The sequence below is a fragment of the Episyrphus balteatus genome, chromosome 3 (assembly GCF_945859705.1).
Source record: "Episyrphus balteatus chromosome 3, idEpiBalt1.1, whole genome shotgun sequence".
In the NCBI taxonomy this organism is placed as follows: Eukaryota; Metazoa; Arthropoda; class Insecta; order Diptera; family Syrphidae; genus Episyrphus; species Episyrphus balteatus.
In genome coordinates this window covers 74062013-74087057 of record NC_079136.1, presented here as the reverse complement: position 1 = coordinate 74087057, position 25045 = coordinate 74062013, and the positions used below count along the sequence as shown (strand labels likewise).

Genomic DNA, 25045 nt, shown 5'->3' with positions numbered 1-25045 from the left:
ATAGATTTGTTTTTTTTTTTCTTAGTCGCACGTACTTGCTCTTATTTTACCATTAGTTACGTTATAGCTTTAAATGTATAAAAGAAAATACATAATATGAACTTCGTATTATTTAAAAAAAAAATTAATAAATGCAAATTTTGCTTTCAAAATTTTTTGAATATTTGTATTGTTAACTTAAATCAGAGGAGAGAATTTTATGTATTATAATTTAGCAAAAAAAAAAAACAAAATATTTTTATTGAATTTTTTTTATAAAAAAAAAATTTTTTTTTTTTTATAAAAAAAATTAAAAATATTTTCTTCTTTAAAGTTGAACAAGTGAATATTAAGCTGTTTTTTCTTTAATCAAAATCTTTGATTATTGCAACAAAGTTTTGAGGTCAACGTTTTTGAGAAAATCAAATATTTCAATTCTGTTTTTTTACCAAAAAAAATTAGTCCAAATTAACTTTAAAGATTAATTTATACTTTAGTGTACTGCAAACAATTTTCAAAAGCGGAATTTTATTTTCATGTTTGTGACATAAGGGGGATTAAATGATCCTCCTGCTCCCAAGTAGGAAACATTTTTGAGACCGGAAATTTTTTTTTTTAACCTCAATATTGTTAAAAATCTACCCTCTTCTAAATATTTAACCCAATTCAAGCATTAGGGCTGAAAATTGAAAAATATTTTTCAATCTATTGTATCCAATGCATTCTTAGCATTTTAAACATATATATATTTTTTATTTATAGAAATGGCAGAAGGAAATGGCGAATTGGTGGATGATATGGTAACCCCAAAATCAGAAGACCGCGGTGATGGAGAGAGAACAGAAGATTATCCAAAGCTGTTAGAATATGGCTTAGATAAAAAAGTAAGTTCATATTAATAAGTTAAGCTCCATATTAACAATAATCCAATAATATTTTAGATCTTTACATTAATAAATTTGTTTCAACTAGTTTTAAATGTATCATTATTTGATCCTTCATCGGATGCATTAATTTTTGTTTTGTTATGAGATATTAATCCATAAAATGGAGTGGTATCAAACTCGATTTGAAAATTTTTTACTTAATGCTTAACTTCATTTGTTGAAAAATTAATAAAGGACAAAATATTTTTGTTTGTATTTATACAAATTTGGTTTTAAAAGCGAAATTTAAGGTTTCAAGTAAATATGCTTATTTTTTGGTCTAAAAAACAATTTGTATAATCTTTTTAAAAACCAAATTCGCGTGAAAAAATACTATACTTTTACAAAAAGTGGCCAATGTAGTTGAATTTAGCCGTGTTTTTTTTTTTGAAGCCCACTAAAATTTTACATTCTAAACAACAACAAATGATTGCTAAGGATAAAGAAAAGTTTTTTATTTGTTGGTTTACAGAGAAAATTTTTTTCTGAACTTATATATTTTTGACCTTACTTCAGAATTTTGATTAGAAAACTTTATAACAAAAATTGTATTTAATTTATTTAACAGGTTGCCGGGAAACTAGACGATATTTATAAAACAGGTAAACTAGCGCACGTTGAATTAGATGAGCGTGCGTTAGATGCTCTCAAGGAATTTCCGGCAGATGGTGCCTTGAATGTATTAAGTCAGTTCCTTGAATCAAATTTGGAACATGTATCGAACAAGTCTGCGTATCTTTGTGGTGTTATGAAAACATATAGACAGAAAAGTCGAGCTAGCCAACAAGGTGTACCGACACCCTCCACAACAGCGCAAGTAAAAGGTCCTGACGAAGAAAAAATCAAAAAAATCCTAGAACGTTCTGGTTACACATTAGACGTTACGACAGGTAATAATAAATTACAAAAAATAAGAACATCATTAAAAGCTTAATATAACTTAGCATTTCCAAAAATCTTGACTTATTTTTTTTTAATAACTTTTAGGTCAACGTAAATATGGCGGTCCTCCTCCAAATTGGGACGGTCCAACACCAGGCAACGGTTGCGAAGTTTTCTGTGGCAAAATTCCAAAAGACATGTTCGAAGATGAGCTTATACCATTGTTTGAAAACTGTGGTACAATATGGGACCTCAGATTAATGATGGACCCAATGACTGGTACAAATCGTGGTTACGCATTCGTAACATTTACATCCCGCGACGCTGCAATTAATGCAGTTAGACAGGTATTCTTTTAAAATTCATTTCTTTTTCTCCAATTTTGAGGTATTATAAATATAATTTATAAAATCGAAAAAATTTACAAAGAAAAATATAAATACGTTTATGTCTAAAATTCCTCAGCAAGATAAGAAAAAAAAATCCAAATGAATAAGCTAAACATTAAAATATATTAACTTTTTTCTTTCTTTTTTTTTTTTTCTTTGATTAGTTTCTGAAAAAAAAAATAGACTTTATTGTTTTGTTGCTATTTATTAGATAGTTTTTTTTTTTTACAATATAAATATATTATCAGTAAGATTTAAAAAAATGCATGTCTTGAAAATTGTATTCCCTTTTAAAAACACACCTCAGTACCCAAAGTAGTTGTCATTTCAAAATCAATTGGAAATTTGAAATTGAGAAGTTTGAAAAGAAGTCTCTTACACACAAAACCCTTTTCCTTTCCCAAAAACGTTTTTTTTTATATTAAAAAATAAAAACAAAACTAATTTGTTTTGTAGCGTTGTAATTCCTTATTATTATTTTCCTTTGTTTATTGTAGACATTTTGTTTCAAACTTTTATTGTATCTACTTTTTTTGTAAATTATTGGACCATGATTTTCTGGTGTATTAAAATTATATAAAAAAATCGGGTTTTTGGAGAGAGCCCCTTCTTTTGGTAAAATTTTTGACTAGACTAAACTTACAACATTTCGTTACTATCCTAAATTGTTATCTAAAATAAATGGTAGGAAACTTCGTTGCCAAAAAAAAAAAAAAACAAAACACCTGCATCTGGTCTCCTCTTTGCTCCTTACAATATAATGTTTTTTTTTTTTTTGTATTGTAATTGTTTTATTTATTTTAAGTATTCTGATTATCTTTTTTTAGTAATGGCTGCATTATAATACATTTTCAGTCGTCTAAGGGTTTGCCTCACAATGCCTGGCTTAACTTCTTATAAGGAAGAATTTATTTACTTCTTAAGTAAATACCTAATCGAAAACAAAATTCCTCTTGGAGTATTTACTTGGCATCTATTAGAAAAAAGAATTAAAACATTTGAAAAAAAATAATTAGAATAAATTCTCTTTAAAGCCAAACAATTCTTTCTTGAAAGTTTAGTCAGTCATTATGAAATAAAGCCTTATTAGATTTAAAATTAAGTCAAAATAGTGGATTCATAGTGCTTCATTTGCTTATCCGGTAGTTACTGTCTTCGAAAGTCTATTCAGGGTTTTAATTTTTAACGTAACGAACACTTCCGGATAAGCAAACAGACACGCTATAAAGTCTCACATAATTATAAACCAAAGACGGGTTACAGAAAGCTCAAAGTATCGTTTTTGGACTTGGATTTGTATTTCTGTGGAATTCTGATTTTAAAAATATGAAATGTTTGGTATTTTTTTTTTACGAAAAAAGCACAAAAATGTTATATCGCTTTCGATTCGATATGTCGAGCTTCATAAACTTAAAACTTCAATCTGATTTTTGAGGATTTATCGAAGTTAATGTTCTTATTATTCTTTTCGTGCCAATGGAACACTATTTTTTCCTCCACCTCATAAATTTATTTAAATTAAACTTGACGTAGAAACTTATTGCCAATCTTTAAAAAATTGATATTTTTGTCTTTTGTAGTTTTCCGCGCGTCATTTTTTTGTAAAAATGAAATGCAAATAAGTTTATCAAATAGAAATTACAGCTACATTATTTCCCAGCCCTTTACTATCTCAACAAATTATAATTTTATTTGTAATAAGAAGAAATCTAACTTAACAAAAATAAGAGTACCATAGAAAAATACAAATCATAATCAGAAAAAAGAACATTATTTTTAATCTTAGTCCTAATTTATTCATACTCGAAAAAACATAAAATCGATATTTAAAACGCAAAATTTTTAAGTTTTTTATGTGATTTGACAGATATTGCGTTTTAAATGGCGACTTTAAATATAATAGAAAATTAATCAATTGGAACTAAGGACCAAATTAATCACTTTCCATTATATTTAAAGTCGCCATTAAAAAAAATTTTTCAAACGCCATAGAAATTTAAAAAATTCCCGTTTTAAAGGGTGCCTTTAAATTTAATGGAGTCCGAATAAATTGAGCCTTAATGCAAATAAATTAAATTAAATTTTTATTTTACTTAAGTTTATTGTATTTCAATTAATTTTTTTTTCTTATTTATTTTGTATATTTTGTTCTATATTATTTTATTATATTTTTTACATTTATAAACCTTGATAGTTTAAGTAAATGAACTTTTTGTAAACTAATTTACATAATGTGTACACATTACATATAAAATAAATATTCTCGGCGCTTTAAATTATCAATCAAAATTTAACAAGAAACAAAATTGTTCTTTACTTGTATACAGCAATTTTGCTTCCAATTAATCGTATCTAAATCTTTTCCTAGTGAACAGTAGTTTGTCTGGTTTTATTTGCAAACAGCGAGCATGTCCTTTTCCTCTTCTCTGCATATCACCTCATTTTCGAAATTTCCCCTATACAGTTTTGATTCAATAAAAAAAAAAAACATGTGTTTTCTTCACACAATTAAAAAGTTTTTCATTCATTATATTTTTATTTTTATTTTTTAATCAGTTTTTTATTTTGTTTATCGAAATTTGTATCATCACATTTTTATATTGTACTGTCTTTTTTTATTTATTTCTTTTATTTTGTTTTTATTTATGTTTGGTTTTTTATTTTCTTTATTTTGATTCATATCGACATTAACTAATTTTTATTTTATTTGTTAAAAAAAAATATTTTTTTTATTATTTGTTCAACCACAAATTCCACCCTCACAGCTCGATAACCATGAAATAAAACCTGGCAAGTGTCTGAAAATTAACATTAGTGTACCGAACCTGCGCCTTTTTGTAGGCAATATACCTAAATCAAAAGGCAAAGAGGAGATATTAGAGGAATTTGGTAAATTAACAGGTAAATACAAAAAATCAATCAACATTGTTTGAAATTAAAACTAAAATTAAAATTAAAAAAAAAGTAATATACGAAAAGTATTTGCAAAAACCAATTCGTAAAATAAATCAACAATATAAAATAAAAAAGACCAAGGGAAAATTAGTTGTTTTGGATGCGAGTGTGTTAAATCAACGCTTTTAATTTGGACCTTTTTTCGGACTTTAACGATAGTATAACAAGCCATGGAAGTCAGATTTTTTTAACTATAACTAGGTACTATATAATTTTTTAAATGTTTTTGATATAGGATAAAATCGCAAGAATTCTTATCTTAGTACAAAAATGACACAACTAAATCAAAAGCGAAAAAAATTCTTTCTTTTTTATCCTGAAGTACTTAGTTCTATAGCCAGTTCATAGCGCTACTTTCTTAAGAATATAATTCAGCAACAAACACAATTTAGTGACAGTTAATCTATTTGATGTCAGCTAAATGTAATAGATTATAGCTTTTTGGTCCTTTTTGACACAAGCTCATTATAACAACTACTATCATAGAACTAGAACTTTTTTAAGGAATAAGTTCTTACGGCTATAAACATTTAAGACATTTTGCATACAAAAAAGGATGTCCTTTTCGATCTAACATAAATCAACAAATATGGCGTTTTAAAAAATTCTGGCTTCCATGACTTTAAATACACAAATACACCTTATTATTTCAATAATATATCTATTATAATCGGCAAGTAATTTAAAAATGGGCTCTCGAAATCGTCTCACCCGTTCTTTTTGCAATTCAGGAGAATCATAATATATTTTAAACTAACAAAAACGAATGTTTGTAGCAACTTGTGATCAAATTTTTGTCTGTATATATGTTAATGTCATTATCAGCTTTAAATTATTTTTATACATATTATTTATTATATACAAAACAAAACAAAGTTGTTTGTTTTATGTTAAAAAAGGGGGGAGGGGGTAATCAATGACAATTAAACAAAGCTATGTCCTTGAGACCTACAGACTATATTTTATTTTGATAAGAATACGCTTTTTAGAAGAAGTTGGGATCATTTAAGTATTTTTAAAATTTAAATTTTGATATTAAATTTAAAAAAAAATTGTGTAGACATTAATTTTAGAAGAGAAAAGAAGATTCAATGTATCCCAATGTATCTGTAGGGACTGGGATTGAACCTCGAAGATTTCCATTTCAGAAAATAAATAAAAAAAGCTGGTGGCTTTAAACTTTAAAATTTTAAAGCATTAAAAACAAAAAAAAAAATAACAAAAAAAAAAAAGAATTCAATTGTTACCAATCTAATTGGACAGGTTCAAAAGCTTTAAGGACTAAAAGGTTAGCCACATTTAGGGTCGTTGATTGATTAGCTGTCAAAATAAATTGCTGTCGAATTTAGGCAATTTCATTGGAATGTTGACTGGAAAGTTAGTCAAGAAAGTTCGTTTTACACGTCATACCTAATTCTTGTTCAGAAAATGACGTTAAATTAAAGTCATGTCCCTAATTTCACTTTTTGTGGTTCTGTTCTGCTTTTAGCCCTCCAAATGGCATGCTCTTTTTAAAAAAAATGTCAAGTCCTAATTTTTGAAAACACGATATTAAAAAAAAAACTGAACATCGATTAGATACAGGTACCTATTATAAAAATTGTGTTTTGAAATTGACAGTTTAGACACTGTTCTGCAATGGAAATCGCCAAACCATACTTTTCCAAACCAAAGGACTTGTGGCACATCATCTTTCTGAAATATGTTTGTATATTTCGATATAAACAGGTCAAAAACGTGGTTTTTGCATGCTACGTCATCGAAAACATATATAAATTCCATTATGACCCAAATCAATTTTTTTTTAAATGCATTTAAAGACAACTACAGAAGTTCGGCTTTCATCCTGTTTAATGTACAGAGAGAATCTTATACGTTGCATACGCAATTTTATATAAGTACCTATATACTGCATTTTCAATAAATGACAGCTGCTTCTAGAAATTGCACAATGCATTGCAATAAAAATAATTTTTGTTGTGCGTGCATACAAAATATAAAATACCCTTTCTTCATTACAATATACTTGTATTATATTTTTTGCTTCTGGACGACGACGACGACGCATACCTACAACTTTGACAAAAAAAGGAATTTTGTTTGCCAACGTGTGTTCCTCTTTTTGTGTAGTATAGTTTGCCCCCTTGTGAACTGGTCAAAGGATATTTAATTTGAATTTTTTTTTTTTGTTGATTTGGCAAAAAAAAAATCGTATCAAAACGCATGGGGGAAACAAAGAAAACAAGAAAGCAAAAAAAAAAAAAAGCATTGATATTAGCGCATAATCATCTCTACGTTTCTGTCGTCTTCTTCTTAGTCCATCAACCCTCTTCTTAATATAAAATTTATATACAACATGAAAATCAACGTTTTTCTTCTTCGTTCTCTCCTTTGTCTTGCGGATGCGATATGCCTGCTCCTCTTTTACACCACCACCACCGTTGTCGTATGCAATTTATCGTGTTTTTGAATACATTAATCTTCTTATATATGCGAATTTAAATAAAATATGTACAAAATTAAACCAAAAAAAAAAAGTAAAAAAAAAAAAATAATCATCACACCTGGTTGAATGTGCTTGGGCATGCATGTTTGTTTTTATTATAAATCTTTGATTCGTGGGAAAATATCTTTTCTGTTATAATACAAAAAATAACAGTGAATAGGTACATTTTTATAGGTAGTTTTATTTTAATCAAATCAAATATTATGTAGATATCAATATAATCATCATTGAATTTTTGTAAATTTAATTGGTGGTTTTCATCGTATTCCTAAACTTGTAGGTCATAAATTACATGCCTTAGGTAAATATCGAAGTGATATTTGAATTTAAATAAATTTTATACACTTCGCAAGTACAAGGAATCACTAAATTTGTATGGCTGTGACTTTTTTTTTTGTGTTTCGTTTATGTACATAATTGTTTCTAAGCTAAAACTAAGTATATAACAATTGGAAGATCTTCCAATATTGGCCGATTTTTTCCAACAAATTTTCACCAATTTTTTATCATATCCAATTTACATATTCAGTTTTATCTGTCGAAATTGACAGGCAAAAAGTTAGTAGTCAATTTTCTGTCCATTTTCTTCTTTACTTTTACAATATTAAAATTTTGGCCGATTTTTCCCAACAAATTTTAACCAATTTTGTATCAATCATGTCAACATCCAATTTTTTCGGTCAAAATTGACAGGAAAAAAATTGGTATCCAATTTTCTACCAATTTTCTATCAAAAAATTTCCCGACTTTTTGCAATCGTATGAGCTTATCTAAACACACATTTTTTTTATTTTTAAATAATTGGACGATTGTGAACTAATTGGTTATTGGGTGAAATTCTTGCCAACAACCTCGTCCAATTTTGAATTGACAGAATCACGAGAATCAAAGCATAAATAGATTTGGATTTGGAAAATTCAAAGTAGGGAAGAAGAAGTGCTGAATGTATGTACAAATTTTGTAGATCCAGGAGATCGAGACCAGTGCCCCTGTTCTGTAACTTTTATCACTGGCGATACAATTTTTGAACGACTCTAAAATCCATTTTATAACATCAAAATTAAAGAAATTTCGTTCAAAATCATATTTTCTCCTTCATAATTTTGGAATATGAAAAATTTTTGCTTTATTTATAGAAGAAAGTGGATTTTTTAGACATTCAAAAGCGTTTATCGCCAGTGATAAAGTTACAGAACAGGGGCCCAGGCGATGTTTGTGGGATGCAGGTTCTGCAGAGTAAATAGATAGTTTGGCAAGGCGTTGGAGACAAAGTGAAAAAAATTTTTCACAATTTCACAAAAAATAATAAAGTTTCATAGTAGTAAATGAGTCTACCAATTTTTTGTTTTCTTAAATCTTATCTTCCAGCCATGCAGATAAACAATTTTTAATTGGAAGATACAAAAATTGTCTAGGTACCAAGGATTGGTCTAATTTCTTGATAAAATCATCCAACCATATAAACAGACAATTTTTACTTGATAGGAAATTAGTTGCAACTTATTGGTTGCTATCGGAAGATTTTTGTCAGTTCTGCCGACATTGGAAGATATTTCAATCACGCGTACAATTAGCTTTAGTGTTTAATTGTTTGTATTTGTTTAGGTTGTTTTAAGTTGCCTGGGACCTCAGGGGCCTTTCAACTATCTCTATTGTGAAAAAAATTTCACCACATTCGAAGAATAGTGTTAATTGTATGTGAATAGATTCATTAAACAGAAATAAAATAATTTCTTGATTTGTGAATTTATTGAACGAGAATTGCTCCCTTTTTTTTGAATCATTTTTTGTTTGCTAAAAAGTTAAAATTTTACGAAAGAAAAAAGAATAAGTCATTTTATTGTTCCAAATATATCATTCTCCTACAATGGAACAAATTTCTTAAGATCCTCTTGAGGGGCTCAAAGCCTGTCTTGTTGTCTTTTTATTTAATATTTCATTGGCCTATTATTAAAAAACCACAAGACAGCCCTTGAGCTCACTTAGAAGATTATATTTATTAAAGAAAGAATTTTTCAATATTACTCAAACCATTTTTGTATCTATATGTATTTATATTTATCCATTTTTATTGTTTTTTATTTTTATTGTATACCCACATGAGACTCTTTTCAAATGTTAAATTAACTAAGCATTCTAAATTTAATTGACAAAATTATTTCCTCGATATAAAAAATCAAACAAAATCAACTTGACACTCAAATTGTATTTATTTTTTTTTTTTTTTTTACTATTTCGCACTTAATAACATCACATCCTTTTTAATTTTCTTTTAATAAATTATTCTTGATCACAATATTTTAATTAAACTTTTTTTATTTTAATATTTTGAATTATTGTCGGCTCAGAGTGAAAAACAGCTAACTCAACTCTTACTCTCCTTACACAAATGTTAATAAAGAAAATATTTTTAAATGTGTGAATAATTCCAAAACAACATAAAGTTATTTCTAAATGAAAAAGAATTTGATAAGCTTAGAAAGCTAGCTATTTGTATTTAAAATCACTTTTTTAAATCATTTTTATGTGGAGTTAACAGGTGGGAGTAAGTTTACACTCTTAGCCGACGTTATGTCTAAAGAGAATAATATACATACTATAAATTATTGTATTGTGCTTGGTCAAATTATAATTATCGTTTGCATTTTTATAATTTTATTTAAACAAAAAAAAAATAAAAAATAATAATGTATAATGGTAGAAAAAATCTCCAGTCATTGCGTATACAAAAATTAGTAAGATTTTTAATTAATTAAAATTACACATTACTCTTATAGGAAGACTAATGAAAATTAATAACCACCATTTTAAATCGTATTGTTAGTGAATATATATATTTTTTAACAACATATTTATTAAATTATATTTGTTTGTTTTTTTTTTTTTTTTAATTCAATAACTAAATTAATATTATATAGCATTCGCATAAATTAATTAAACTTAAAATTAAATTTGTTACATCTAATGACAAACATATAAAAATTAAACGCAAATATATTTTTAACATTTAAAGATATATTTAAACGAAATGCAAGTATAATTATTATCATGGAATGTAATATAAAGAGAGATTAAATAAACTTGTGTTTTGTTTTATTTGATTTGCACAGAGTTTAAATTATTTGCTTCAGTTTTAATAAGGTTTCTTTTTTATTTTTAATTCATTTGTCAAAAGGGAGAATATATTAACGTTTAACTTTAATACATTATATTTATCATTAGGTGTAACATGTGCGAATGCTTTATTTGATCAAAATCCTTTTGAGTATGAAAACGTGATAAATTGTCAATTCGAATTATGTTTATTTTTTTAATGAAAAATAATGTTTAGGCAATACAATATTGAGCATTGGAACGTACAAATTTAGTCTATTATTTTATTCATATTCTATATCAATGGGCCTAACGCAAATTTTTTGAATATTGTTTAGTTGAGGTAAAAGTTAAGGTTTAGTTTTATTCTTAAGCATTTAATTTAAAACTCTTTCCTCTAAATGTTATTATAATATTTTAAACTTGCATCTAATTCAACAAAAAATGATTATATATCAAATGATAGTTCTATTTCATGGAGTTAGGTGTGCTCAATCAATAATAAAGAACAGCGTTGTAAAACTATCAATCAAACAAAATGCATTTGAAATAAAAAAGAATATATTTTTTGCAAATAAAACAATTTCCATAAAAAAATTTTGCAAACAAAAATAATTTGCATTAAACAAATAGAAGAAAAAAGAAAAAATCATTGAACTTTTTTTTAATTTTCGTCGAATTTCTTACAATATGGACTATTTGACGATAAAATAAGCTCCCAGATAAATTTTGAAGCTAATATATGGTCGAACAGTCAAAATTGTTAGAAAAATTGTTAGAAATTCGATGAATATTAAAAAAAAAATTTTTAATGTACCTGCACATTTTACTTTTTTTTAATTGATATTTTTACAACTCTGCATGGAGTTAGGTGGTCTTATACCTCGTGCGTTGAATAAATTACAGTGAATAATATAAAGCTATGTTTTCAGCGTTGTTATACTATTTTTCGACCTATTTATGGTATTGATGAATAATTTATTATGGCTTGATTGACAAAAATGTGTCCCAAAAATAAAGGTTGTCAAATTATCTAATATATACATATGTATGTATATTAGGGTGGGTAAAAAAAAAATCGAAATTCGTTTTTTTTCTATTTTGTACTCCGAAAAATCGACACCTAGAATATACCTCTACCTCTAGAATATACACAGCAAATATGAGCTCTTTATATTAATGGGAAGGTCCTCAGCTTCCCAATTTTCCATTTTTACATCAAGCTTCTACGAAAAAAAAATCATTTTTTATTAATTGACTATTTAGCAAATTTTTTTACATATTCTTGTAGAAAATTGAACGCTCTACAAAAAAGGCATAATACACTTTTTTCAATTATATAACCGTTTAGTAGATATTTAAAGTCCAAAAATCGAGAAAATCTTTAAAAATTCGTTTTTTTTCTTAATTTTGTAACAAATTGAAAAATTATAATAATCAAACACGCATGACATATTCTTGTAGAAAACAGATTGCTTCACAAAAAAGGTCTTATTAACTTTTTTCATTAATCTAACCATTCTAAAGATATTCGAGGTCAAAGTTAAAAAAAATTATAAAAACAATTTTTACTTTTAAAAATTTTCCAATTCACTGAAACTTCATTATTTTGAAATTAACAAGATGTAGGGGCTTGTAGGGGCTTAAACGTTCTACAAAAAATTCCTTGGCATCAAATTGATTGCTTTAACCGTTTAGAAGATATTCGTATCCAAACCAATGTCCACTGATTTCAATAGTTTTCTTATGACCCGTATGCATTGCGATTTGGATACGAATATCTTCTAAACGGTTAAAGCAATCAATTTGATGCCAAGGAATTTTTAGTACAACGTTTAAGCCCCTACAAGAATACATCTATACATCTACTATTGAGCCCAGTTGTGTGAGTTATATGTAAGTTCATACAACAAGTATGGTTTTACAACCTACTTATGTGGTGCAAAAGTTTACAAAAAATTCTTGTGCACATTTGACCCACTTAGGAGAATAAGAAGATTTTCATCTTAAGTTAAGTGGATTTCCGCTTAATTCAAGACGGAAGTAATTTTTGGCAAAAGACCACGCACAAATTTTAGGTGGTCTTATTTTCTGTGAAGTTACATTTGTTTTAGTTTTTAATACAGAATAAAAAAATGACTAGCGAAATCCAAAGCCAATATCGTTCTGAGATTTCAAATGAAAAAGTCATTTCTTTTTATGTTATACAATTCAGAATTAAATCAAACACGTAAACTCATACTCAAATCGATATTATATCCTGCTAGATACATTATATGTAGCTGTTTTTGGAACTTATTCAAAATTTTATTATTGCAGACTTCTTATTGCAGCATTTCATAAATTAATCACATTATCTATTAATATACTATACATCCTTGTAAACCTGGATTATATTCAGTGAAAAAAATCAATTTTAAACCTAGTTTTATTAAGTTTGTATTTAAAGGATTTAAAGGATAAAACAATGTCACTCATTAATAGGATCAAATTGGATAACCTATTTAGTTTTTTTTTGTTTAATATCATTTCATTAATTTGATAGAAACAAAATTGTTTGTGTGAAAAAAAACTTGTATTAATTGCAGCTAAATGATTATGAAATTCGGAAAGGCAAAAAGATTGGTGTTACGATATCATTTAACAATCACCGGCTATTTGTCGGCAATATACCTAAGAATAGAGATCGCGACGAATTATTTGAGGAATTTACTAAGCATGCACGTAAGTGGTATTCAATTGAAAAAAAAAAATCAAAAAAATCACAAAAACAATGATTTTTTTTTAAATCCCAACTAAAGAAGTGTACTACATCCTTATCACAACACACAAACACAAAATTATAAAAAAAAATTTAAACATTAAAACAAATATATACTTAATGCATTATTTGTGCATGATCAAAATTGTCCCTTTAATTTTTTAATTGGTCCTAAAAAAAAACAACAAAAAAGGTAAACGAAATTATTTTACGCATATAATATTATGTATATTAAAAAAAAACGAATTGGATTTTTGTTTAGCGTTTAAAAAATTGGAAACAATATATTCAATTGAATGATCATTTTATTGTCGTAAGTTGAATTTCTTGAACCATAATCATTGATTGCATTTGATATAGTGCTCTTTGATTTGATAAAAATGAGTTCTAAAGAAACAACAAAAAAATGATTAACAAATTATATGGTATATTTTTTTTTTAATAATAATTACGTTAATTGGATATCTCATGTACTAATCCGACTCAACGAAATTCTTTTATCGTTTGATACTAATTTATTTGAATATTTTACTTTTATTTCTATTTTTGTATAATTGAAACCACAAACAAATTAATAGAGTATAAATTAAATTTTAAACAATATTTATAAACATAAATAAAAATATATTTGTTTTGACCATTTAGCTCTGTAGCTTAACAATTTTATTCCAAAACTCTGCCAAATTCGCATTTATAACAAAATTTTGATTATTAAAGTTATTTTTTTAATGCATTAAATTTTATTATTTGAAAATTCAATGAATTAAATAAATAAATTCGATTTTGAAACCAAATAGAGAACTAAATAAATTAACATTTGGAATCCTTTTTGGCTTTCTTTTTTTTTTACTGATACTTTTAATAATGGAGAAAAAAAAAGAGAGTAGCTATCAATTTTTATAAACAAGAAATTTGACAACACAAAAGGTACTCACTAAGGTTGATGTAAAATATTGTTGATGTAATGTATTCTTCGATAAATACCTTTTTTTTTAGATTCGCCTCAAAGTTTCGCTGAAAAATATTTCGAAACATTTAAAACTTTATTTCGTATTACTCTTTGCATTATAATAAGGTAAATATTAAAGCGAAGACCTTAAACTTAATATATGCATATGCAATGCAACAAGTGATCTAGAAAAATTATTTTATGAATTAATGAAATGTATCTAATTCAGGGTTGTAAAAAATCATTTTCCTTTTTAATGCATTGCTTTCTATTACAAATTAAAAAAAAAATATTTGTTGCAAATAATAATAATAATAATAATAATAATAAAAATATTGTGGATTAAAAAAAAATTATCAATGCAGAAGAATTTTTTTTTTCTTAAATGCAAAGTGTTTTTATAGTGAAAATTTTTTTTAATGGATACAATTTTTTTCTTAATTTTTTTAAATTGATATTTTTACAATCCTGATCTAGGTACATAACCTCACAAAGTATTAACACATAATCAAAAATATAAAAAGAAAATCATGCATAAAACAGTGTTGGGATCCGAAAGATTTGGTATACGAACGATATACGTAGATGTCAAACTAAAGGTTGCAGTGTTGCGAGATTATTGATATGAATCTTTCAAATTGTGTTTTGAATTAAAAAAGTGTTTATTTTTTATTGAGTTAAGTCTTGAAAAAAAAAAATGAGCTATAGTAAATTCTACCCAAAATATAATTGATCAAAGATTTTGTAGAGAAAAATGCATGGGAGCTAAAATTTAACTCGGTCGGCATACTACGCTTTATGTTTGAAATTTAATGTTTAATAATAGATAGCGTCCCAAAACCAAAGTGTTTCTTTAATTAATTTTTTCATATAGTTTTTTTGGTGTAAGTTGTATGAGCCACATTTATGTTACATTGGCAACACTGCCCGGGACTAACAACCCCAAAACCAAAATATTAAAGTACTAAAAACTGGATGAGTTGCAGTAAATGTTGCTGTGTGTTGAAACAACAATAACAACCTGGATGATAAAAAGCAATAAGGTATTATGGATTTACCTTAATGGGTTCCTTATTCACCGATTATTCATCTCCTACCTAGAAGGTCGTTAAGACTAGTCAATTTTTAGATGGGAATACATTTCTTCTGACGTTTATAACTCGTCAAACAAATATCATGTGAAAATATTTTAGCATTTTTCTTTACAAAATTGAATGTTCTACAAAAATGGTATTCAATTTTTTCGCTAAACCTATAAATTCAAGAGTTGTTCAAGGTTCTAGCGACTATCCGGTTCTACAACTGAACGTTTTTCCGGTCATATTAGAACGGTAAATTCGAAAGCGTTTCTTCACCAATAAACAACCGAATCCTTTGTCAATTAGACCTTACAAAATTTGTAACAAAATCTGTGATTTGCAAAATATTCAGTTCAACGTCTTCCCCTATTCCACCTTTCATGCGGAATGGATTCAAAGTTTTCCGGGATGGAGTATTTGTGTCTATACGCTTCATGGGACCCAACTATCTCAGTCGTTGGACCTCGTTAGCTTATTTAAATTAATAGATAAAACTATAGATTTCAATGGCTAAGTTAAAAGAAAAATTGCTTTTTAACTTAGTAACATACTAAAATGGCTATAGCATTTTACCAAATCATTTAAAATTTTGCGCCAATATTTCTTATTTTAGGTATTATTCTTAAATCCTAAATAAAGTTGATTTCATTCAAATCAAGAATTTAATTATTTTAATTTTCTATACCTACCTACTATAAACATTTTGTATGTTAGTCTTAACGGATGAGGTTTTTTTTATAATTTATGTTGCATTGTAAAATTACTCAAATTTTGAAATGTTTTTTCTTGGGTACCAACAGTTTAACTTAAATAATTTTAATGTTGCGATGTATAGATACTTTAAGTAACATCAAATGATAAAACCCTAGATATTTGATAGCTACTAAAACAAAATTACAAAATTGTTTTGAGGAAATTAAATATTGTATAGCTACAGTTTACAATTTATCAAACAAAAAAAAAATTAAAAAAATTAATAGTAGCCAAAAATACTGTCATCACAATTCAATTTGGAAACATGACATACCTATATTTAAAAATTCTGTAACCCATTATAATTTAAAAAAAAAAAACCTAACATTTTAAATCAAAATTTAAAGTGAGGATCACATTAGAAAAGGTAATGACTGGAGAAATAAACCCTCAACAGAATATAAAATTCACTTTTTTATTCCAAAAAAATAAAAAATAATAAAAAAAGAAAATCTAACGGTATAAATGTATAAACTATCTTGTTTTACCTCCTCTCTCTATCTCTCTGTCTCTCTATTTACCTCTATTTACATACGTATTTATTATTTTAAAAATTTAGAAAAATAAAAAAACCAATCAGATATCTATATTTTTCAACAAAATATTAAGTTTTTGTCTATATATTTTATTTTAACTCAACACAACACTGCGTTCCCACAAACTTGCTGTTTAATGTAAAAAATATATATTTTAAAAACCATATGCAAAAGGGATCCGTTTTAGCCGAACAGGAAAATGAAAATTAAAAAAATTCAAGTAGATCTAAGTGATGTTATTCGAAATACAAAAAAAAATGTTGTACCAATTTTTTGATAAAATTTATTTGTTTTCCTGATGCGAATTCATTTTTTCGAGCAAGCTGATTGAACAAAATAAAACAAATCGTTTCCCTGATGAGTTTCAATTTTTATACTATATCAATTGATCGTTTCAAAATACTGAAATTGGGTATTTTAAAATCGTATTATATGGAAAAACTGGTTAATTTTTAAAAGTTTTATAAGTTTCCAATAAATAATGGTTGAAACTATTTTCTGTTTTCAAAACTTTTGTTAATAAGATATCGAAATTTGATTTTTATCAACTATCAATTGATAGTTTAAAATCGTAATTAGATTGACTACTGAAAGAGAGGCAAAGGAAATTTTCAATCAGCAATAGTTAGAAAAATCGCTATAAATGACCATCAGGAACAAGCTATTCAATTTAATAATGCTTCTTTATTGGTGATACCTTTTCCTGATCGCTTTAACAGGCCCCCACAAGAAAGTTTCGTTGAGATATATGGTTTTTATTATAATGTTATTTATAAAACTTTGATGTATTTATTTTGTGATTGTTTTTGGACTGTTAAAAGCGTTTTGGCATTGGAATTTTGGGGATTGAAATTGTTAAAACAAAAAAAAAAAAAATCAAAAACGTTGGCCATTTTATTCATAAAACTATTACCATTGTAGTAGTTGTAGTAATATATTTTTTTTTTGTTGAAAAAATTGGAACTTCATTTTCCTATTTAATTTTTTTGTTGGTTATCAAAAAATAAAAATTTATTTTTAGCAAACAAATACTTATTTGTTCATTATTTTTAATATTTACAATTTTTTTTCCTTTTATTTTAAAATTATTTTCTTGAATTTGACAAAAAAAAAAAAAAAAAATACTAGCCGGCCTTGTTGAAGTTATAATCTATAGCTCACCAGATGACAAAAAGAAAAATCGAGGTTTTTGTTTCCTTGAATATGAATCACATAAAGCAGCTTCGTTGGCTAAACGAAGACTGGGAACTGGTAGAATTAAGGTATGTCACTGTGCATAAATCCATAAAAGTTTCCATAAATATGCTTTTAATTTGTCTTCTTCCCAACATGAATTACAGGTTTGGGGATGTGATATAATTGTTGATTGGGCTGATCCACAGGAAGAGCCCGACGAACAGACAATGTCAAAAGTTAAAGTTTTATATGTTAGAAACTTGACACAAGATGTTAGCGAAGAAAAACTGAAAGTAAGTATAGATTTGAAAATATTTAATAAAATTAAAAAAAAGGCTCATTCATAATATATATAATTTTTTTTTATAGGAACAATTTGAGCAATATGGCAAAGTAGAACGCGTCAAAAAAATAAAAGACTACGCTTTTGTGCATTTTGAAGATCGTGATAATGCAGTTATTGCAATGCGAGGCCTTAATGGCAAAGAAGTTGGAATGTCAAATATTGAAGTATAAAGGATTTTTTTAATTGAAGGAAATACAAAAAATGGAATCCTAATTGGTTTATTTTTTATTCTTATAGGTTTCACTTGCCAAACCACCATCAGATAAAAAAAAGAAGGAAGAAATTCTTCGGGCCAGAGAACGTAGAATGTTGCAGATGATGCAAGGTCGCCCAGGAATAGTCGGGTAAGTAATATATAATTGCTAGGGTGGTTTAAATTGTTGTATTGACATATTTTCTCAATTGAGTTCATAAAATATAACCTCTTAAATGCATACCTAATCACCCGTATTGCGAATGTCAACTATCAACTGGAAAAATACTGATATTTGGTGTTTTAAAACCTAAATTGTGAGGAAATTGGTCAACTATTTAAAAAAAAATTCAATTAAATTTCAATTAATAACGGCTGGCATTTTTCTCTGTTTTCAAAACTTTTGTTAAATTAGTAATAAGATATCAAATTTAGTTTTTATCAAATATGAAATTGATAGTTGTAAGTCGCAATAAAGTTGAGAATAGGCTTTTAAGCGACCAAATCAGCTCTTTTTTGGAGATTTTATTTTTTGATCTGATATGGTCGACCAAATTCGTGTAATTTAATTTTTTTTTTATTTGTTTCCATAATATTCAAGATATTTTAAGCCGTATTGAGAGGTTATATACATACATATTGTATGAACCAAACAAATCTGGGGGATAAAACCACAATAAATTAAAATAATTGTCTGTATTTGGAAAATGCTACCCCAACTAACTTTTATGATTACTTAATAGATATTGTTTAGCTGTTTACATTAAAAATATAGTAGAAAAAATTCTCATTCCCTTTTTTCGTTTGCTGCATTTTACCATACATTTTTCAACAAGAGAAAATTGAGAAATTTCCATAAAAACACCTACGTTTTTGTTAAAAACAACGGTAAATTAGTGATTAGAAATTTTTTTTTGCTGCGGGTTGTCATTTTTAACCTTGAATAATAAAAAAATATGAATAAATAAATTTCACGGTCAGAAAAGCCATAATCTTTGTATCAGTCATTTTTGACCTTTCTTCCGCACATCAAATTTTTCCACGCGGCATGATGAGATTCTGTGCAAAAATTCTCCTGAAAGAAATTTTAAAGGCACACAAAATGATTTCCTACCAATAAAAAAATTCAAACAACTTTATGAAATAATCACATACGAATCTCCACCTGTGAATTTCACTTTTCAAATTTTATTTTACAAACAAAGACGGATAATGGTCCAAAGGATAATTTATACTCATGGGGATCAATTTAAATCGCTACAGTTTGTTAGTCTCTGAGAAAGTCCTAGTTAACGAGCCAACCGATTTCGAGGGAATTTATTTGGAAGGTCTTAATTAAGATTTATTATTATTATTATTACGAGGAAATAAGTTTTAGGAGTTAAATAGCGAGCCTAAAACTTTGAATTTAGTCATTTCTTAACAAAATTTAATTTAAATAAAAGAAGATTCATGATGAGATTTGTATGAATTTTTTTTATACAAAAACTTTAGTATTTTTTGGGTACCATATTTTATTATATTTTTGCCATAAAAAAATTCAAAAATATGTTATGAACGATTTTAAGAATACCTTATCCTTGATCTGATTATAGTAACCTGTCACCAACACACCCCAGCATGATGCCAATGGCTCCTATGAGACTACCAGGGGGTCCAAGAATTCCTATACGAGCACCAATGGCTCGGGATTATGGTAAGTTAATGTTAAAACTAATATTAAACTTGTTAAGTACTTATATATGCAGAGAGCAAGCTTTCCATCACAGGAGAATGTATTTAAGTTATTTATCCAGCGAAAACAAATAGTTTTTTTTTATATTAGATTCCCCAACCATGTATTCTTTATTTTGTAAGAAGAATAGTTAATTTTTATCAAATAAGGATTTTGATTTGCATTGACAGTCAATTCTACTACCTCTATATAAATATTCACTCAAATTAATGTACATAAAGAGATAAAAAAAAAAAAAAAAAACTGCATTTCTTTCCTATTTTCGTTTTTGGTTACTTTTTGTGCTTTTTGGCCAATATGTTTTTAAATAAAAAAAAAAAAAAATAAAAACAAAAGTAGAAATGGAAATGCAAATCTTTTAAACTTTTAATGTGTCTCATCTAATAAATTAACCTTCGTATCTTTCCTATTGCAGTAATAATGCTAGGTCTCCTCATAATTTTTGTTTTTATTTTCACTTTATATAATACTATCGTTTTTTAACTTATAATTTACTTAACTTGGTTTTTGATTTAGCTTAAAAACATTTAACAAAAAAAAAAAAAAAACTATTTTAAATTGATATTATCTCTCTCCCCATTTCTGCCATCCATTACGCACGCATAAGTCTAGTTTATGTTTATAATTAAAGTGTACCTGTATAGTGTTTTTTTTTTTTCATCACAATACGGTTAAAAGTAGTCGTTTTTTTTTTATTTAAAAATTATATATATAAATATATTTTAGCTTTAACATTTATGTTTAGTCAAATTTTCGTTTAAAGGTTTTTTGTATACGCTTAATTTATCTGTACATTTTTATTCAGCATAGCTTTTTAATGAGATTTTGTTTTTGAAAAGTTTGTGGGCTGTAAAAGTTATACATATTTTAAAAATCTTCTTGTGTTTTTGTTTAACAACCTATTCTGCACGATTTTTTTTGTAAGTTTTTGTATTCATTAAATTAACCATTTTTTATATAAGTAGTCAAATTTTAATAATAATTTATTTTTGTAGTGCAAAATTTATTTGTTTTAACCCACAAACATTTCAAATAAAAAGTACATATATATAAGAACCAAATATTTCGCATGTTGAGATAATTAACTTCACAACTAAAAAACCTTATAATCTTTGAATGTTGGATTTACAAATATTAGATCCATCTTTTCATTAATTTTTCTTTACGATTCCTTTAAAATATGTTAGTTGCGTGAGTCAATATTGGCTTTATTTTGCGAAACTTGCTAAATGAAAATTTATTTATGTATTTAAAGTTGTGAAGCTAATTAATATTAACATGCGATTTATTCTTCGTTCATTTAAACAATATTAAAAGAAAGAAAAAAAAAAAAACATTCTTTTACTGTAGGTAAGTACTAATAAGATTCCACTCAAATAATAGACATAAAAATATATCTAAAATTTATATTCCCGGCATGTAATAAGTTTAAGTATTCAAAGTTTACATAGTTCAAGTTTTTGAACTGTTTTCAGAATTTAGTTACTTTTCAAAAATTTGAAAAAAAAAAGAAAACCTTAGTAAAAAAATCTATTTGATTGGAATTTAAAGTTTTCATGCTGCTATCAATACAATAAGAAAGCTCCATAGGGTTTCATAAGCGATTCATAGAAAATGCGAAATGTTCAGTGTGTATAATATTCTAACTCAATAGTTCATTTCATAATTGATTAACAATAATAAACTTCAATATTTAAAATTTTGGTCTTGCTAATATGTACATACATTGTAAGGATTTAGGTGCAAAAGTTCAATAAAAATCTTGGCTTTACCGTTTCGACAAACATGCCTGCACGTGCACATTTAAATTAATAGTTAGATACATTTTCAAAGGTTCAATATTTGATTTCTTATCCAAGAAGGTATGTAATCGTCTAATACTGTTTACTGTTTGTTTCAAAATGTTGTTAAATGCGACGCGAAAGAACAATTCAAAATATACCTACACATTTTTTTATAAAATCTTTTGCAAAGTATTCTGTCCAGTTTTCTTTGTTTGTTTCTATCAATTATTTTTTTTTATGTTGTTGCAATTTTTGTAAAATATCACTGTTGCACTTTTTCTTCCTTAGGTATCTTTAAAATTAGAAAGATCATATTTAAACCTTTTTCAATTTTGTTTTGTTCAAGCATATCCGGTTAATTCTTCCTTCTAGAAGTATACTTTTTATGCTTTAAGCTGAGAAACTTAAACCCCTTTTTACGATTGTCAGTATTTATCAATTGATAAATTGATCAATATTTAAATTCCGTACTTTCAATCTCAATTTTTTTTTTTTCTAAGTTATGGTCCAGCTTTTATTAAACTTTTAAAAATTGATTTTAAACTTTTATCAGTTTATCAATTGATAATTTGTCAATCATAATTGTTTTTTTTTTTTTTTTTCAAAACGAACTAGATTTAGTTCATATTACAACTAACTAATTTATAAAATCCCAAAATTGAAATCAATTGGAATAATAAAATGGAGGCAGAATAATAAAATAGAATCCACAAAATCTGTTCCGTGGAACAAATTTCATCTAAGTTTACTTAAAAAAGTATTTCATTCGTTATAACGAGGAATTTCAACGGAAATTGTGGCACATCAGTGCCTTCTTAAAAAAAAAAAACAACAACCACGATTTTTGTTAGCACATCAACAAAAGTTAACTTTATTTCATAAAAATAAAAGAACGAACCACATGTGAAAAGTTGTTGTTTATGAGTCGCTTGGTATCTGAATTGAGAATAGATCACATCCAAATTTCGTACGTTGGTTGATACTTAGATACATAGAAGAAAGTGTATGGTGCACTGTTGCGTATACGTACTTTTTTCTATTCGGCATAAGTACCCAAACGACTAATTTGATAGTTTTTAAATGAGTTAACAAAAATTCATTTATAAAATTACTCTAGCATAACTCCACTTATATGAGCTTTCAGGGTGAATTTTCCCTGAAAATAACAAAGCTGCCTTTTCCAACATCTTAAACTAACAGCAAACAATTAATAACATTATTACATATAAGGTGACGTACCACTTTTAAGAAAAAACGTTTAGTGACCTTTCAGAAAATAGTGTATCTATTCGATTGAAAAGAGTGTATATTTTTTTGGACATTCTCTTTTGGCATAGTGGGCTTGGCTAACGTGACGGTAAACTATTGTTTTTTTTTATCGTTACTTTTGATTAGCAAACATTATCCGCTTTCAGATGGAAACGGAAAATATGCTAAGCTCCGATAAAATATATAATAAATTTAGGCCAAAAATGGAAATGAAAATCACAAAAAAGTTTTTGTTTTGATAATAAATGATGTTTGGAGAAACAGTGTCTTTGTGACGATATAATGATAATAAATAATTTCTTATACACTGAAAAAAAAAATTATAGGAAAAAAGTGTTATTTGAACAAATTCAAAATAACAAAGTTGTTTCTAAGATTTTATACTATTTAATGCAAAATAATTGATAAGATTTGAAATACTACATTTTTTAAATCAATTTTTTGTAGAGCTAGCAGGCGGTAGTTAGCAGGTTTAAATATAAGCCGAAGATATGCAAATCTTGTACAGCATAGAATTTTCTACATAGATGTTTCTACACGTATTTGCTTCCGAACGATCGTTTAGAAAAATTATTTCAAAAATCCTTTTGTGAGTTTTTTATATTTTAAAATATTTGAATACGAATCGAAAAGATTGCTTTCGGATTCAGTAGACATATGTAAAACGTCGGGCCTGTGATAAATGTGATTCATTTTTCTAGCTCGTGATAATTTTAGGCTCTGGTAAATTTTTCTATTCGAAAAATGCGTAAAAACTAAATGTTGGGGATATTATTTTTTTCTTGTGAAAAAGTCTTTTAATCAATAGGGAACTTATTAAGTGTTTGTAAAATCATAAGTTGTGTTTACAAATCTTCTAATCGCAAGTCATCATCCTAGCTTAGTCGATTCCAGGCTAGCTAACTCATGCAAATTGAACATAAGGCCTAAATTTAACTAAAAAATATAAGAACTATAATAGCAGCTTTCTTGTAAATTAAATCTTTCAAACAATTTTTTTTTTTTTCAAAACAATTATAAACCTTGAGCTATGTTAAACTACAAATAGGCCATATCATTTACAATAAAAAAAATATATGATACGCTAATGTGTTACAAAACAAAATTAAATCTACGAATAATAGGTATTTATCAAAAAACAGGCAAACCCAGCAATAGGGTAAAAAAATTACATTTTTAAACACATATATACACTGTTAAAGTATTTAAGTTTAATTTTTATGTTTTATCAAACTTATTTAAAAGTAAAACTTTTCGATCTGTATTTTATTTAACGACGAATTTGAAAAATCATACTACTCTTTTCTTTTTTGTAGAAACAAAAAACTTTATTATAACTTCTTTTTGTGTTTGTCAAACTTACTTAGACATCTTACAACATAAAGATATTATGTTAAATGAAAACTTTACGTTGTAAAGTAAACATTAATAAAACAAAATAAAAAAAATTAATCTATATGCTGGCTGCAGAATTAAAAACAAAAAATCTCTTCAACACAGCTAGAAAAGAAAAACAAAATTTATTTAATTTAAAAATTTATAGATTATGATTACGACTTTTATGGTTATTCGGATTATCGTGGCGGATACAATGAATCATTTTACGATGAATATTACCGAACTTACGATGGAGAATACTACTTTGACTATCCGCCAAGCGGGGTCTCACCAATTCCAAGTGGAGGACCGCCCGCTGGTGAACCGCATAGAACGGCAAGGAACAATGTGGTGGGT

General features: G+C 26.6%; 1 protein-coding gene across 16 annotated transcripts in view; it reads left to right on the top strand.

Annotated features, from left to right (window-relative positions):
- LOC129916742 (heterogeneous nuclear ribonucleoprotein R) overlaps positions 1 to 25045 on the top strand; it is a 57064-nt gene that overhangs the window by 16489 nt on the left and 15530 nt on the right. For 9 of the 16 annotated variants that reach the window (XM_055996849.1, XM_055996848.1, XM_055996852.1 and 6 more), the window contains exons 2-11: positions 742 to 863; positions 1474 to 1795; positions 1893 to 2134; positions 4942 to 5077; positions 17937 to 18071; positions 18141 to 18277; positions 18354 to 18494; positions 18568 to 18674; positions 20119 to 20219; positions 24855 to 25039. In XM_055996849.1, the coding sequence (XP_055852824.1) occupies positions 744 to 863; positions 1474 to 1795; positions 1893 to 2134; positions 4942 to 5077; positions 17937 to 18071; positions 18141 to 18277; positions 18354 to 18494; positions 18568 to 18674; positions 20119 to 20219; positions 24855 to 25039 (1626 nt within the window). In that variant the 5' untranslated portion in view covers positions 742 to 743. Of the gene's footprint in view, positions 1 to 741; positions 864 to 1473; positions 1796 to 1892; positions 2135 to 4941; positions 5078 to 13318; positions 13455 to 17936; positions 18072 to 18140; positions 18278 to 18353; positions 18495 to 18567; positions 18675 to 20118; positions 20220 to 24854; positions 25040 to 25045 lie in introns of all 16 variants that reach the window. The other 7 variants (XM_055996860.1, XM_055996859.1, XM_055996857.1 and 4 more) reach the window with 4 other exon arrangements.